The sequence below is a fragment of the Corvus moneduloides genome, chromosome 19 (assembly GCF_009650955.1).
Source record: "Corvus moneduloides isolate bCorMon1 chromosome 19, bCorMon1.pri, whole genome shotgun sequence".
NCBI lineage: Eukaryota > Metazoa > Chordata > Aves > Passeriformes > Corvidae > Corvus > Corvus moneduloides.
In genome coordinates this window covers 9,357,294-9,371,987 of record NC_045494.1, presented here as the reverse complement: position 1 = coordinate 9,371,987, position 14,694 = coordinate 9,357,294, and the positions used below count along the sequence as shown (strand labels likewise).

The 14,694-nt window shown below is 48.7% G+C and overlaps 1 protein-coding gene across 1 annotated transcript; it reads left to right on the top strand.

Moving 5' to 3' along the window:
- The first annotated feature begins 26 nt into the window (after positions 1-26).
- WDR45B (WD repeat domain 45B) lies at positions 27-13,732 on the top strand. Its single transcript, XM_032129337.1, has 10 exons — positions 27-340; positions 4,864-4,938; positions 6,676-6,777; positions 7,371-7,458; positions 7,986-8,080; positions 8,362-8,552; positions 10,360-10,445; positions 11,225-11,326; positions 11,821-11,942; positions 12,244-13,732. Exons 1-10 carry the CDS (start codon positions 274-276, stop codon positions 12,348-12,350), a joined length of 1,035 nt encoding a protein of 344 aa, XP_031985228.1. The 5' UTR covers positions 27-273; the 3' UTR covers positions 12,351-13,732.
- Positions 13,733-14,694: the final 962 nt, after the last annotated feature.

Sequence of the window (14,694 nt, the reverse complement as noted above, 5' to 3'; positions counted from 1 at the left end):
GGCTCTGCGCTCGGCAGCGGCGCCTGGCGGGCCGGAAGCAGCCGCCGGCCTGTCCGCCTCGGCCCGGCGGGACTCGGCCGGACTCGGCTCTGCTCAGCCCGGCCCGGCCGGACCCGGTCCGGCTCGGCTCCGGCGAGCCCGGCTGGACTCGCCTCGGCTCGGGCGGGCTTGGCCCGGCTCGGCTCGGCCCGGTTCGGGCTCCCGCGGCGGGGCTGAGGCGGGCGGGCGCCGCCATGGTGTGAGGGGCGGGGGCGAAGGGGCCGAGCCGGAGCCATGAACCTGCTCCCGGCCAACCCGCACGGCAACGGGCTGCTCTACGCCGGCTTCAACCAGGACCACGGTGAGCCTGCGGGCCCGGGCAGCCGGGTGGTGCCGCGGAGGGGCGGCGGTGCGGAGCCGGGGCCGGGCTGGGTCGGGCTGGGCTGGGCCGGGCCGGGCCGGGGCTGGGGCTGCCGCGGCTCCCGGCCCATCACTGCGGGGTCCCGCTGGCGTCCCGAGGCTGCAGCTTCCGTAGGGGATGTCCCAGGTACGGCGGCTGTAGCTGCTGCAAGGAGCCGGGAAGGCCGCTGGCAGCAGGAGGATTTAGTGGTTCTCCCGTTGTTTCAGCACTGGTGCGGTCGTGTGTGCGCCCAGCGCTTCGGAGAGTTGGGTGGGTGGGAGGGGGGGAGAGGAGAGGAGAAGGAGCAGGACCAGGCTTGTTGGGGATTGCTGCAGTTGGCTGCCCCCTCTGTGTGGCCCTGTCAGGCTCCTCAAAGCCTGTGCTTCAGGGGCTTCTTTGGGAACTGCCCACAGTTCAGCCCTTTCTCAGTGTAAGTATTCCACATTCAAAATCAGTGGTGTAACTGCTTTTTTCTTTCGTTTTACCTCGTTTGTATTTTAAAAATTGTGGTTAACACTACTAATCACACTGGCAGGCAAGCACTGATACACAGACCCCTGTGAATCTCCACTGCACCCTTGGCTTATCTTTTCCCTTTGTTAGAGGGGAAGGCCTGCTCCAGAAGGGGGGTGCATGTGCCTCATCCTGATTTTGCAAGACAAAAATAGCACCAGTCTTATGAGTAAGTGTCATTTTTGCGGGATAAGGAGTAGAAGCTCATCATTTTGTAACATCCTTTTGCCTTGACAAATAATATTCTTGCTTAAGACACTCTTGCAGCTCTGTCGTTGTAGACAGCAGCTGTTGCTGACGCTGTTGAAGCTGTGTGTAAACACGAGTTATTCTGTTGATTTTAGTCAAACATCTCTGATGACATCTTGGCAATAGCACACCAAGCAGGTAATGAGGTGTGAGCATCTTGGCAGCTCTCTTCCTGCTATTCCATAGACTGGAAAAGAATAGAACAGTCTGTTTTTCAGCAGCTCTGCACTTATTTTCATCTTGCCTCTGCAATGGAGATGGAAAAAGATTTTTGAGGACGAGCTTCATTTCAGATCTGCAGGGTCTATAACGGAGCAGTGGTATTTGGTGCTTGGCTTGTAGAGCTGTGGAAGAAGAAAAGTTTCTCTTTTATTGCAGAATGCCTTAAGATCATCATTTTAGTGTAAAACTTGTTTGTTGCAAAGGCTTCCTTAAGTTCTGTAGCAATAAATGCAGGATAAACCCCTTTTTTGAATAATGTCACATCCAAAGCACCTTGAGGAATTTGTCTTGGGAATCTGTGAGCTGGCAGTATTCATGTCCTGTCCTACCTCACCTGGCCAGGCAATTGAGTGATGACAAAAAACACGAATTAAAAAACCAATTGGCTTCTGTTTGGCAGCTCCTGGAGCTGTTCCTGTTAGGAGTGATGACGTTGCACTGCAGGTAACACAATGACTTTTTATCAGTTTAGGGCTCTTCTAAAGTGCTGAAGGGCAGGTGATATTTGGCCACCCAAAGGAGAGCAGAGAGGAGGGAAAGCTCCCTGCTTCCTTCTTCTGCCGGGAATAGAACGTGAGTCACTTGGGTGCCGAAGCTCACAAGTGTGGGTGTCTGCATGTACTGTCACAATAACCTAATTTCTTAGTAATTTAAGACTGGCCAATCCCACAAGGATGGGAGAGCAGGAGGAATCATCGAAGAAGTCTCTCTGGGGCTGAATCTCCCTGACTAGCAAGTGATAAAAAAGCTGTGGTTGTTCTGCCATGAGCCTCCCTCGCTCTGAATTGAGTGATGCTGGTTTTATATCAGGTGCCTTTGCTACTTTTAGGCTTTAAATTAAAAAAATAAAGAAACAATGTAACACAAGGAAATTGAAGTTGTCAGTTGTTTAAAGTCAGAATATTCTGATTTTAGCTTCTCAATTTCGAGACTGTGAGCTCCTGATTTCGGATCCTTTTCTAATGCTTTGAGAAGGACACTAAAGTGCTCTTCAGAAATGAAGGAACAAAACATCGTAATAAATTGGCCATACCTGTAAATTGCTGACACGATTCTCTGATGTCACTGTTGCAGCCTAAAGCTGGTTTGAAAACCGAGGTGTGGGTTTGTTTTGGTGTTGAAACACTTGACTTATGTATTTAGTCTTCTCCAGTGGGCTGGAATGCCCTGCAGTGTTGGTAGCGTTCTGTGCTCTTGACCTTAGACAGCATTAGTGGGGGCAAGGAAAACCACCATGGCAGAAACTCTGCTGGACATCATCGCTTCCCTGGACTCCACTACTGCCACTGCGGGACCTCAGGCCCTAAATCCTGCAGGTTTCTCTGTCCCAACATGCCATATTCAGCTTGTGGCATCTTCTAGGCTGGTCATTAATTTAACCCTTCCTTTTTCTGCAGATTTGGAGGAACAAAACTCATTCTGGCCTCACTGGCACTGGCGGCAAATAGCACTTTTACTGTAGGAACAAGCACGACTGTGGGTCAGGGAAATAACTCTGTAATCTGTACTTTTTTTTAAAAAAAAAAGGATCTGAGTTATCTTTTGTCAGTGGCTTTTCAGCTCATCTGTCCCTGCTTGAAACGAGAGGTGCACTTCCCATGGAAGGAAATGATCCTAAGGAACTGTTCCTTTCTCTGTCAGCCCCTTCCAGCTCTCTCACACAGAAGGGCTTACAAGCTGTAGCCATCAAAGTTGTGATTCCACTGGTAACAGGAGTCAGTCAGATGGGAATCACCAAGCTTCAAAGCTGCTCCTGTGACCTGGAATTGAAGGAGGAACAGGAGTCTTCCTGTATGACTTTTTTTCTTGTTTGACTCAGGGGTTGCCATGCATGAGAGCTTCATATCTCTGTGGGTAGTGATCGACCATGTGGGGAATTTCACTGTTACTCACATCACCACGTTCTGGTGTGTTGTCTTCAGTTAAAAATGTGGATATTCCCAAGGCATTAAAGCAGCCCACGTCTTAGTCATGAGGTTGGTCCTGCAGAAAGCTGTAGTGGCACTGCAGGAAGTGTAAAGTATGTGTTTGATTGCATCAGGAATGCTTCTTTTGGGTTGTTAGGAGTTTCTGGGATTAGCACAACTCAAACCTTACAGCGCTTTCTTACTACGGAACAGCTGCAGCATCCCTTCCCTTTGACTTTTCTGGAAATACAATATGGGATTAGAAAACTGTTGCTGGAAAATAATTATATGGATCAGCTATGAGGAATAGATCTGTTCTCATCCTGTACAGCAGTGCTTTATACAGAGGGGAAGGTTTCCATTGCAGTTTGCTCCCTGGCTATCCCGGTAGTGTCCTGCCCGGGGCGGCAGCTCGGTCATGCTGCGAGTTCACGGCAGCACACACAGACCCGGCTGCCAGAGGGAACCAACACTGAGAGGGAAGGAGACAAAGTGAACCGGGTTCCATCAAAGCCTATTTCAATATGGTTGCTAATCTTGTTATAATTATTACATTCACTTTAGCCACTTACAAGATCTTGGACAGGGTGAAGTTGTACCTGGGAGTCTTTCGGGTTAAGGACATAGGTTTTTGTGTTTTGTTTTCTTCCCCCACATGCCCTGTGATTGTTGGAGTATTGAGTTTGGGGAAGGGTTGTGTTTAGACAGAGCTCCTCAGCTTTTATTTGAGGGGTTCGAATCATTGCAGTACATAAGAATAGAACCAGAGTAACTGGAACTTATGTTCCAGTACCTCAGAGATCTTTACCTGGATTTTTGGTACAGTGCACAAAAATTGTGAGCAACCAACCTGCCATCAGGCTGCTGCCAGTGACAGCAGCTTCATGGTGACTTGTCATTGCTCTGACTTCATAGTGGCATTTCTTTGTACCAGTGCCTGTGTTCACCTGTTAGCAGGGAAAGGAGCAGGACAAGGGACTGGCAGTTTAATAGATTCTGCTAAGGAAGCACATGCATGCTTCTGCATGAAAAAGTAGCTACAATTATTTTCCAGAGTGTTTTAATCTGGCTTCTGCTTATGTCCTGGGTTACACTTCAGCTATTGGCATATAATTATTGGCATGGTACAGCAGTCAGCTCTCGTTAGCACAGTTGGAAAAGCTGTTTGATGAGCACTGTGCTCTGGAAACATCCACAGCAGAGTCATAATCATGAAGTGAATTTGGATCTATTAAGAAAGGAAGGAGCTTGCTTCGTAACTGTTGGACCATAAACATTAAAGTGCTGGTTTCCTGCACTCTGGAGTGCATGGGACAGGATCCAGGTAGGTTGGGAATTTGTTTCCTTTCCTTCTATTATTTTCTTACCTGCCTAAAACCAATACCAAGACATTTCCACCAGGCCAGCATACAGGACAACTTCTCTGAAAGATTTTCACTTGCCATCACTAGCAGAGTCTGTGAGTGCTCTTCAGCTTGAGTGTAACCGTGCAGTTGTTGAGTAATGCTTTCCTAACCCTCTGGCTCTTGCTTCCTTCTTGAGTGTATCTGGCAATTACTATATATGTGTATATATATGTGCTTTTTACCACAGGATGCTTTGCATGTGGAATGGAAAATGGATTCCGAGTTTATAATGCAGATCCACTCAAAGAAAAAGAGAAACAAGGTAAACACTTACTTATTACACCATGCTGCTCTGTGTTGGAAGCTCAGCCTCCTCATTTTTTTACTGACTGATTCTTGCTCAGCTTTCACTCTTCCATCCCTGCAAGGCTTTGAATAAAGCCTCAGGAAAGACTGCTCCTGCTGGTCCCACAGGGACTCTCACTCGTGCCATTGCCCTGTAAAACGTCTCTGTGCTGTTAATTTGCACAATTGGCTGATGAGGAGTTGTGTTTGCTGTTGCTAATGTTTGTAGCCCCGAGTAGGAGAGGCATTTCCTGGGTATTTACGAGCAGGAGGAGTCGCTCCCTGCAGCGGTGTTGTGGACCCAATCAGAAGTTGTTCTGTTCTTGTGTGGTGATCTGGATGATCCAGTGTGGCAGTAAGACTCCAGGCTTTTTCCTGGAGATCTGAGTGTAACATTTCTCATACTCAAGAATATTGTCTGCAAGAGCACTGAGAGCTCAGACCTTTAATGCTCTAAATCTTACCTTCTATGTGTGCTTTAAAAATTTGGGAGGATCTGAATGTGGTAAAGCTACTCCTGTGTCTTAACAGAAGTCAGGAGATGAGCTGTGTTAACAGTGGAGCTTTTTATGAGGAAGCAAACAACTCAGCAAAACTGAGTCAAAATATGGGAAACTGAAACTGAGCCATGTCATTCTAACCCTAAATATAGGAAGTGAGCTACTAAACAGGTTTCCCAGCACTTTCAGCCTGTGGTGATAAAAGGGATTTAATAAGAGGAAAAATGTACTTAAACTAGCAATTCCTATGGAATCAGGCACACTTCCACTTGCTACTGCAAGGATTTTAGTCACTGTTCACATGGCCAAAGCTGACGAACTATTTTCTGCTCTTAACAGTAAATTCTTCTGTAAGCAACATGCCTTGGGACTGTCACTTGTGACAGTGTGCTCAAAGAGTCAGGATTTAGCCTGAAGTCCTGTGGAGTTCCTTGTCAAAACTTTCCCTGCCAGTAGCTCTGCATGGAGATGCTTCCAGGACTCCTGTGGTGAAAAGTTTCTTATGAGTCAGATTGCCTTTTCCCTGTGGATTCTGAGAGCTCACAGTGAACTGGCTGCGTAGGTACACAGAGATCCTGTTCATTGTTTCTGTAGCTTTAAACCTGCCCAAGATACTCCCAGCTGGAGCTTGTCCATTTGATTTTCTCTGTAACCCAGTATGAAACCAAGTCTTGTTGCAACCCCAGCTTGTGTGTCTTACATCCAGGAGTTCCAAGAAATTCCCATCCAAGCATTGCCTGTCAGACCGGTACAGCACTGTGTTCAGTGCTCTATCATAGATTCAGAACGCATTACACATTCTTAAATTGTTTCAGGTTATCAGTTGTAAATATTGTAGACCTTTTTGTCACAGTGATAACACCTCTTCATAGCAGAATGTGCTGTCCTGCTTTAATGGAGTCAAGAGGAGGATCTGGTGCAGAAGGGGGTAGTGTTCCAGTACAACTCTTGAGGAAGGAAACAGAACTCAGAAGTGCTGTTGAAGAAACCACAAAGGCTTGTATGAAATCCAGGGCTTTACTGCTCCAGTATGAAGAACCTTCAAGGAATTTACATTCTCTGGTTTTTAAGGGCAGCCAGGGTAGGAAGATGCTGTTCTTCTCAGGTGCCTGAGAAATGTGCTGCATAACACGAGCTTTTGTTGTAACAGTGGTAAAAATGAGATGGCAATTTAACAGGTTCTGACAGTTTTAAATAAAACATTTGTCTTCCAGAGTTTCTAGAAGGTGGTGTCGGCCATGTCGAAATGTTGTTTCGTTGCAACTATTTAGCACTAGTAGGTGGAGGAAAAAAGCCGAAGTACCCACCCAACAAAGGTGAGCTGGAGGGATGGACTCTGCAAACGTCTGCCTTGCCCCTGTGTGACACTGCCCAGAGAGCTCCCACACCCAGGGCCATGAGCTGATGTCCTGAAGGTCGGGTGAAGGGGATGTTGCAGCAGGTTTAAGTCACCGTGGTGCAGTGAGTTGCATCACTGCTGTTGCAGTGCTAACAGGCTGGTACCTGCAGTGACTGCTCTCCAAGGCCTGCTGACCTTCTCACAGTGAACTCTGCAAGGAGCAGGAAGCTCTCTGCCTGGCAAGCTTTGTAGGAAAATGTACTACCCTTTTCAACTTCTGCATGATTTCTTTTATAACCCTCAGAGCAAACAAAAAAGCTGCTTTTCTTTAGAAAAATGTATCTTTATTGTCAGTTTTTGTGGTTGGAGTTGACCAGCTCCTGCCTGCATGAATTGTAGTGAATGAGGGGGTTGATACGTAGTGGCTCAATGCCTTCTGGTTAGCAAGATGCCTGTCTGCAGCTGCTTAGCCATTGGGTGAACCTGCTGGGGAACTACAAGCTGTTATAAGGGAGCTGTGGATCTTTGAATATGCCTTGATGGTCTAATGCAATCTCTGCACTGTTCTAGTCATGATCTGGGATGACCTGAAGAAGAAGACTGTCATTGAGATAGAGTTCTCCACAGAAGTCAAAGCGGTGAAGCTGCGAAGGGACAGGTGGGTACAGCAGAGGGGCCCAAACACCCAGCTTGGCTTTGTGCTCCTACTTGTTTCCAGCTGCTCGTAAAAAGGAAAAGATCCTGCTGTAACACCAGCAATTGCAGGTAAAACAGGCTTTTGGGGCCAAAGCATGAGGTGTAAACAGGCCACAGTTTATGTATACTGGTGTGTGAAGCCTTGGTGAAAAGCTTACAAGACTTTATGGTCCCCTAATATAGGGGAATATTCTCCTGTGGCTCCTGCTGGTTCTCTAGGTATGGAGGAGTGTGAAGAGAATTCCAGCAGATCCCTAGAGCAAGAGCAGCTGTGAACAGCTGGAGTCTGTGTATGCGTGGGTGGAGGGGCTGGATAAAAGTGCTTTGCAGGCTTATCATTGCGTGGCTGCTGAAGGCTGGGAGAGTCTCGCGGGGGAGGGCAGGAAGAACATGGCTGTTAAATCAGTAGAAAGCCTTTGCAGGTCTGAGTGAATGTTTGTGTCCCTGTTTTACCCTCCCCAAGTCACAGGAACTTCTGGTTTGTTTCAGAATTGTGGTTGTCTTGGACTCGATGATTAAAGTTTTCACATTTACACACAATCCCCACCAGCTGCACGTCTTTGAAACCTGCTACAACCCTAAAGGTTAGTTGTACATGTGGGCTGGGGAATGGAAGGAAGTTTATTGTGTTCTTGCCATGCCATTTATCTTCAGCTGCCTCAGTCACTTCTTTAGAAGTCATTAAACACTTACTGCACTGCAGATGATGTTTTGGGATACTGCACTAGCCATTAAAATGAGATTCTGATTTATTCCATGGGTGTTTGCTTATTCTGAAACTACCAGTATTTTAGAAACTTACGTTTGAAATGTTGATTAGGTAATGGAAATGGTCCAATTTTTTTTTTTTTTTTTTGTCTTTCAGGTCTCTGTGTCCTTTGTCCAAATAGTAATAATTCTCTTCTTGCATTTCCTGGAACACACACTGGGCACGTGCAGATTGTGGATCTGGCTAACACGGAGAAGCCTCCTGTGGACATCCCAGCTCACGAAGGAGTCTTGAGCTGTATCGCTTTAAACCTGCAGGGAACAAGAATTGCAACAGCATCAGAAAAAGTAAGAATGATGTCCCCTGCCTCTGACTTACTGTGTGTTCTAGTGTAGTGAGATAAAATAGCAAGTCACATCCTTTGGAGGAGAGACACAGAAATACCTTCTGGGAAGATTTGCCACTGAACTGTGCACTCCCAGTCTTTCTTTATCTTCACTGCTCCTCTGGGATGCCCAAACAGCTGACAGCCAAGGGCTGTGCCTGAGGTAGTATTTGTTTTAGCTGACTGTAGCAGTGATTCTTCAGTGACATTTGAACACAGCTTGGCCCAAGTAGTTCATGTCTTTGATGTGTTCTTCAATAGATACTGTTAATTTAAAAAAAAAAGTGGTGGAGGGGAAGCTTATTTGCATTCTTTCACCTTTATTATCTTCTGCCTAAATTCACTCCAAACCCACTGGCTAAAGAAATACTTGCAAATAGTTCAGTTGTACTGGCGGGCTCAGTTCTGCTCTGGCTTAGCCCCTGTTACAGGGCAGGATGGCATGAGCTGCCCCCCTCACACAGAAAAGGAGTGTGTGGCCACGTGTTACATGGGCCTAAAGAGACAAGACACAGACAAGAACCTGAAGTTAGGATGAAGTACAGATCCCTTGTGCTGGGCTGGGGCAGAGAGAGGCAAATGTGACAGACCTGCCTTCTCCCTGGGAACCACTGTGAGGCTGCCAGGGCATTCATCTCCCAAGGGAATGTCAGGCAGATGGACCCATCTCCCTGAGGCAAGCAGAGCTCTTGCTGCTTTCTTCCACTGAAATGAGTTTCTTAAGGACAAGCCAAATTAATACAACAAGTTTCTGTTTCACATAGTTTCTACTGCCCAGCCTGTCACTCAAACAGTTTAAAAAAACAAAATGTATCCCAAGTCTCTCCTAAGCTTAATGACTGCATGTCTTCTAAACAGAGCTCTAAAGCTGCCAACTCCATTGCTAAATAGAACCATTATCTGCTGCGTTTGTATTAAACATTCCTTGTTTTGCATAGAGAAGAAGTTCAAACAGCTTTTATTTTCCAACTGAACTAGGAGTCTGGGCACAGTCAGCAAACATCTCAAGCCTGTCTCTTAAGTCAAAACTAAACTGGCTTTACCAAGTCTTTCTCTGCTGGGTTGTTACTTCCTGGTGTGTGACTGGAGAGCTGCCTCTGTTAACTGGGTGTGTAACAGGAGCTGCAGGTGATGAGGCACAACCCAGTGTACACCCAGTCCTCATCAGAGGAAGGTACCCCTGATTTGTTGATCCCTTTATTTGAGACTCACTGGCTTGCTCTGCAGCTCTGCTGTCAAGCTGGGTTTACTCCAGCTGAAGGACAGTTTCCCAGTGCAGTGTTCCATCCCCTGACTGGGGGGTGCCTCAGATTTGGATCAATACAAATCATGAGTGTGTGGTAACTGATTCTTCTAGATTATGTCAATTGAACCAATTTTAAGACAAGACCAGCCACAGCTTGATTATATTTAGTGGGAAAGAATTGCACAGCATCAATGAAAAATGGCGTAGTACTGAGGGGAGCATGGCAGAAGTGACCCACAGATCCTGGGCACACTCTGCACCAACCAGAGCCTTAGAACAGAACTGAAAGAGACTCCTGGGTCACTAAGTGACGAGATTGTACACTAAGGCATTATAACATTGTGGTGATGGTGTGTGGGGAAGCCAGTGTTCTTCCCCAAAATTAAGAGAGATTTGCAAATCTACCAAGAAGAAAACATGAGCAGTGTGTGCAGGGGCATGCTGATCAGACACAATTTTAGGATTCACAGATGTAAAGACAGTCTTCTGCCTTTCCTAATACAATGCTTGATTCCTTTCCAAGGGGACCCTCATAAGAATATTTGATACTTCATCAGGGCATTTAATCCAGGAGCTACGTCGAGGATCACAAGCAGCCAATATATACTGGTACGTTCAGCTGCTTCTGCTGTGCCATCTCTGGGTCTGGCTGTGCTGAGCCCCTCAGCCAGCACAGGATGGGTGTGGTATCCCCAGCACTCAGAGGTCCCAGAGCTACTCTGGGCCTCTGCGTCTCCCTCTGGGCTCACTGCTGGCAGGGGAAGGCAGGAGCTGGGAGCTCTGTGAAGCCTGGCACAGGTTACAGGACCAGGGACAGAGCTGTGGCTGCTGCCAGGCCGTGTCTCTGCTCAGCCCAGCTGGGAACTGGGGGATGCTGAACTTCCCACTGACACCCAGGGAGTGCCCTGATGCACTTGAACGCTGCTCAGGGGCCTGGAGTGAGCTCGGGGGCAAGGGGAGCTTTATCACCACATTCTGCTGTGCAGGGGAGCACCCAGGGCAGAGGTGGGGCTATTCCAGGAGCAGGGAGACTCTCTGCCCATTCCCCATGAAAACTCCCATTCCTGGGCCGAGCCCCACTGTGGGGTAGCAGTGTTGCACGTTTTGCCCGCTCCTCAGAGCAGAGCTCGTGCGTTTCCTTCTGCCAGAGTGACCCACGCCAGTGGTGGCCACGTCAGGGCTGCTGCTGCTGCCACTGCAGGCCCTGTTCCGAGTGCAGCCTGTTCATCCCAAAGCAGCCCTGGGTCGGGGGAGCCCCAGCTCCTCCCGAGGAGCTGTTACCACCCTGGCTGGCAGCTGCTGTGCACAACTGCAGCAGCAGAACTGTCTGTGCCAGGGCTGTGGGTCTGTCCCAGGAGAAATCCTGCAGCTGTCTGTGCTCTCTGCAGTATTAACTTCAACCAGGATGCTTCCCTCATCTGCGTCTCCAGTGACCACGGCACAGTCCACATTTTTGCTGCAGAAGACCCAAAAAGAAATAAGCAGTCAAGGTAGGGATGGAGCCGTTCTGAAGCCCTGGGGGGTCCTTGAGCTTTGAATTGCATTTAAAACCCTGGCCCTGTCACTCAGTAGCAAAATCTCTACACTGCCAAGGTGGAAATATTTATCTGCTGGGCTGGAGTGAAGCTGCAGATTTAGGACTCTCTAGTAACTGCCAAGTTCCTGCTGTCCTTTGTGGAGCCGTAGCATTTCAGTAGAGGGTCAGTGTAGGTTTTAATAGGGTTTAGCCCCTCACATACTTTGTGGACACTTTCCTCTACTAAAAATCAATTCTTCTGGCAGTTTTTGCAGTCACTTAAAGCCAGCAAGGTAGTTGTAGTGTCTCCCTTCCTGAGAAGGGGAATTACTCAGGTTATCTGATACTTACTGAAAGATAATAAAAAGCAGTGTGAACCCTGCACCTTGTTCAATCACTCCAGCAGCTCTGAATCCACTCCAGTCAACACCTTACCAACCTGTTAATGTGTTTTGTTTTCTCTTTCAGTTTGGCCTCTGCCACCTTTCTCCCCAAATACTTCAGTTCCAAATGGAGTTTTTCCAAATTCCAGGTTCCCTCAGGCTCTCCGTGCATTTGTGCCTTTGGAACAGAGCCAAATGCTGTCATAGGTGAGTGATGGAGGCGTCCCCAGGTTCTGGCTGGAGAACCAGGCTTTGAACTGTGCTGGCTTGGAGGGAGGGAACACTCTGCTGAGACAGGGCTGTGTGTCCCTGTCAGCCAAGGGCTCTGGCTGCTCCCACTGCCCAGGGAGGGAGGCACAGGGCTGGCACAGCACGGGGCTCACAGGGCTGGTGGCCCAGGGTCCCTCCAGAGCACCTCTGTGAGCCTGAGGGGCAGGTTACGCTGGAGCTGGAGAAGAGGAAGGCGCCTCTGGCACAGCCCCACTGACCCTCCTTGTTTGTGTTGCAGCAATATGTGCAGATGGCAGCTACTACAAGTTCTTATTCAACCAAAAAGGGGAATGCTCAAGGGATGTGTACGCTCAGTTCCTAGAAATGACAGACGACAAGCTTTGACTGAGTGGAGGGAAGTGTACGGGTCAAAATCCTGCCTCGGCCACTCCGCACCTTTGAGGGACAGTATCTGAATGTCCAGTACTGATCCAGAAGTTCAGCAGAGCTCATGGAGAAGCCTGGCTCAACATGATCACAAGCAGCTCTGAAGTAGTGGACTACATGTGTTTGTTCTCATTTCTGCAAGTATTCATCATTAAAATCTCTTTGGGTTACTGTCACCAACTCAAGTTTTAAAGATGTGGCTTTCAACAAGCTTGTGCCTATTGGGTTTCTCTTTAGTCTAAACTGTGACATGACTGTAGCTCCAACATGAGTGCCTGCCACAGGGAAAGCTCTGCGGGGGCTGTCCACACCTTTGGCCGGCCTTAGGAAAAGGGATGTGAAGCCAGAAGATTTTAGGCATTGCTTTACTTCCACTGCATGGCTGGGAGTGGGGGAACACTCTGGGTCACGCTTTCTCCACCAGCTTGGCCAGGAGCAGGAGTCCTGCCTCTCCCCTCCCCTGGCACAGCTGAGGGAACAAAGAGGTGACAAGGATGGAGCAAGGGACACCTGTAGATTGACTCCTGCTTGTCCTCTGACCTGGTGCCCAGGGCTGGGGGGTGGTGGTGGTGTGGCCCTGCCCGTGCTGCTTCAGGTGAGGGATCAGCATTACCCGTCCAAGGTGCCAAACTGTGTGGAGCAGCTGGAGGCACCTTTAGGGAAGGGCTGACCCAGCTTCCCTCTCCTCTGTGAGCACAGCAAGCACCCAGGGCTCCTGTAGTTGTAGAGGTGATTCCTTCCATAATCCAAGTCGGTACTGGTGTGACAGCTGTGAAACTGCTGCCAAACTGATGTAGGTGGGAGGCTGGAGAGTCCATGTACGTGTCCACCACAAGAACTGAACAAGGTGGCAGGAAGTTCCATGTCTGCAATGGCTTTAAACTTGCAAATTTGTCTTATTTTTTCCTTTGAGCTGTCGCATATTATTGCTCCTGGCCCAGGGACAGGTAGGTTAGACTGAACCCACTGACTTGTACACTCTTCCCCAAAAATTGGTACCCTATTCCCTGGTGCCCTAAGGCACAAGCTCCTAACCCAGAACCTGAGATAGCCCCAAGTTTGGCATCTGTGGCACTAAACACTGGGGCAGGGAGGTCTTGCTCTCCTGAAAGCTAATTTCACAGATGCTTCAGCCCTGACACTCTGTGACTTCAGTTGCAAACTCTCTAACTTTGACAAATCCCTTTTAGTGTCATGTAACCTACTAAGGACTAACTTACCATGTTGATGTCAAGGTTGCATGTTGCTTTTATGCGTATTTAACCACAGGAATTGTTTTGCACACTTATTTGTACTATGTTATTTCTTTTAAATAAAAGTGACTAACTTTGCTGTATTCACTGATGGTCACAGCCACGGTTTCCATTGCTCCAGGCTTGGAGGAATAAACATGTGAGGCAATAGTGGTGGCTGGTGAAGGACAGGAGCTGAACCCGCTGTGTGAACAGGAGACAGGAGCACTGCCTGGGACATGTACCTTGTTATCTGCCCCAAAACAAGTCCAACTTCCCAGTGCAAACCAGTTCTTACCTCACCATTCACCCCCAGTGCTGGGCTGAGGCTCCTCACCCGGTAACAGCTGGACCAACAGGAGGAGTACCTGGAACCATCGTCTCCCCAGAGAAGGACACGATGGGAAGGCGCTGGGGCCCATCCCCCAAGGGTGATGTAAATCCCCTCTCGCTGTGCCGATGGGAGCCAGTCCTGGTCCCATCACTGGGACTCGCCTCAGAGCACCAGGAAACTCCTGCACTCCACCATCCAGCCTCCTGCGCCTGCTCCAATGGCTTTGCTGGTCCTCAGCTGCTGCTGCACCAACCCCCTGCCCTCCCGTCCCAGTTACCCAAGAGCTGACAAGAGACTATGAACACATTTCCAGGGAAGATTTCAGCTCTACCGAGCTTGTAAAATTTTCCCTGAACAACTGCTCCAATGTGGCAGCAGGAATGAAAATAACACACCTGTGCAGGCAGCCAGTAGTGCTGCACTAACCCTGAAACACCCTAACACACACCTCAGATTTCTTGTGCTGCCTGCAACTGGCTCTGATTAGGTACAGCTGCTTTACAGGGATCCAAATCCAGCAAAGGAATCAGTCTTCGCACCTGGCGCTGGCTCCAGGTTGCTCTGCCAGTGCTTCACGGCGTCGCTCGCTGCTGCGCCGCCTCCCGCAGGTGAATTTAACCAGCAGCTCTACAAGCAAATGAACAGTGCTCAGTCAGTCACTTCCTTGGAAAAGAAACAGTGCTGTGGGGTTTGTGGGCCCTGTAGCTGGCACTGACAGACTGGTGGTACCACAGGG

Bases quoted from the DNA above. Each gene is read 5' to 3' on its own strand.
- WDR45B (XM_032129337.1), top strand. From the start codon at position 274: ATGAACCTGCTCCCGGCCAACCCGCACGGCAACGGGCTGCTCTACGCC. The intron at 341-4,863 runs GTGAGCCTGCGG...TTTTTACCACAG, and splicing joins CGGCTTCAACCAGGACCACG to GATGCTTTGCATGTGGAATG. The intron at 4,939-6,675 runs GTAAACACTTAC...TTTGTCTTCCAG, and splicing joins CAAAGAAAAAGAGAAACAAG to AGTTTCTAGAAGGTGGTGTC.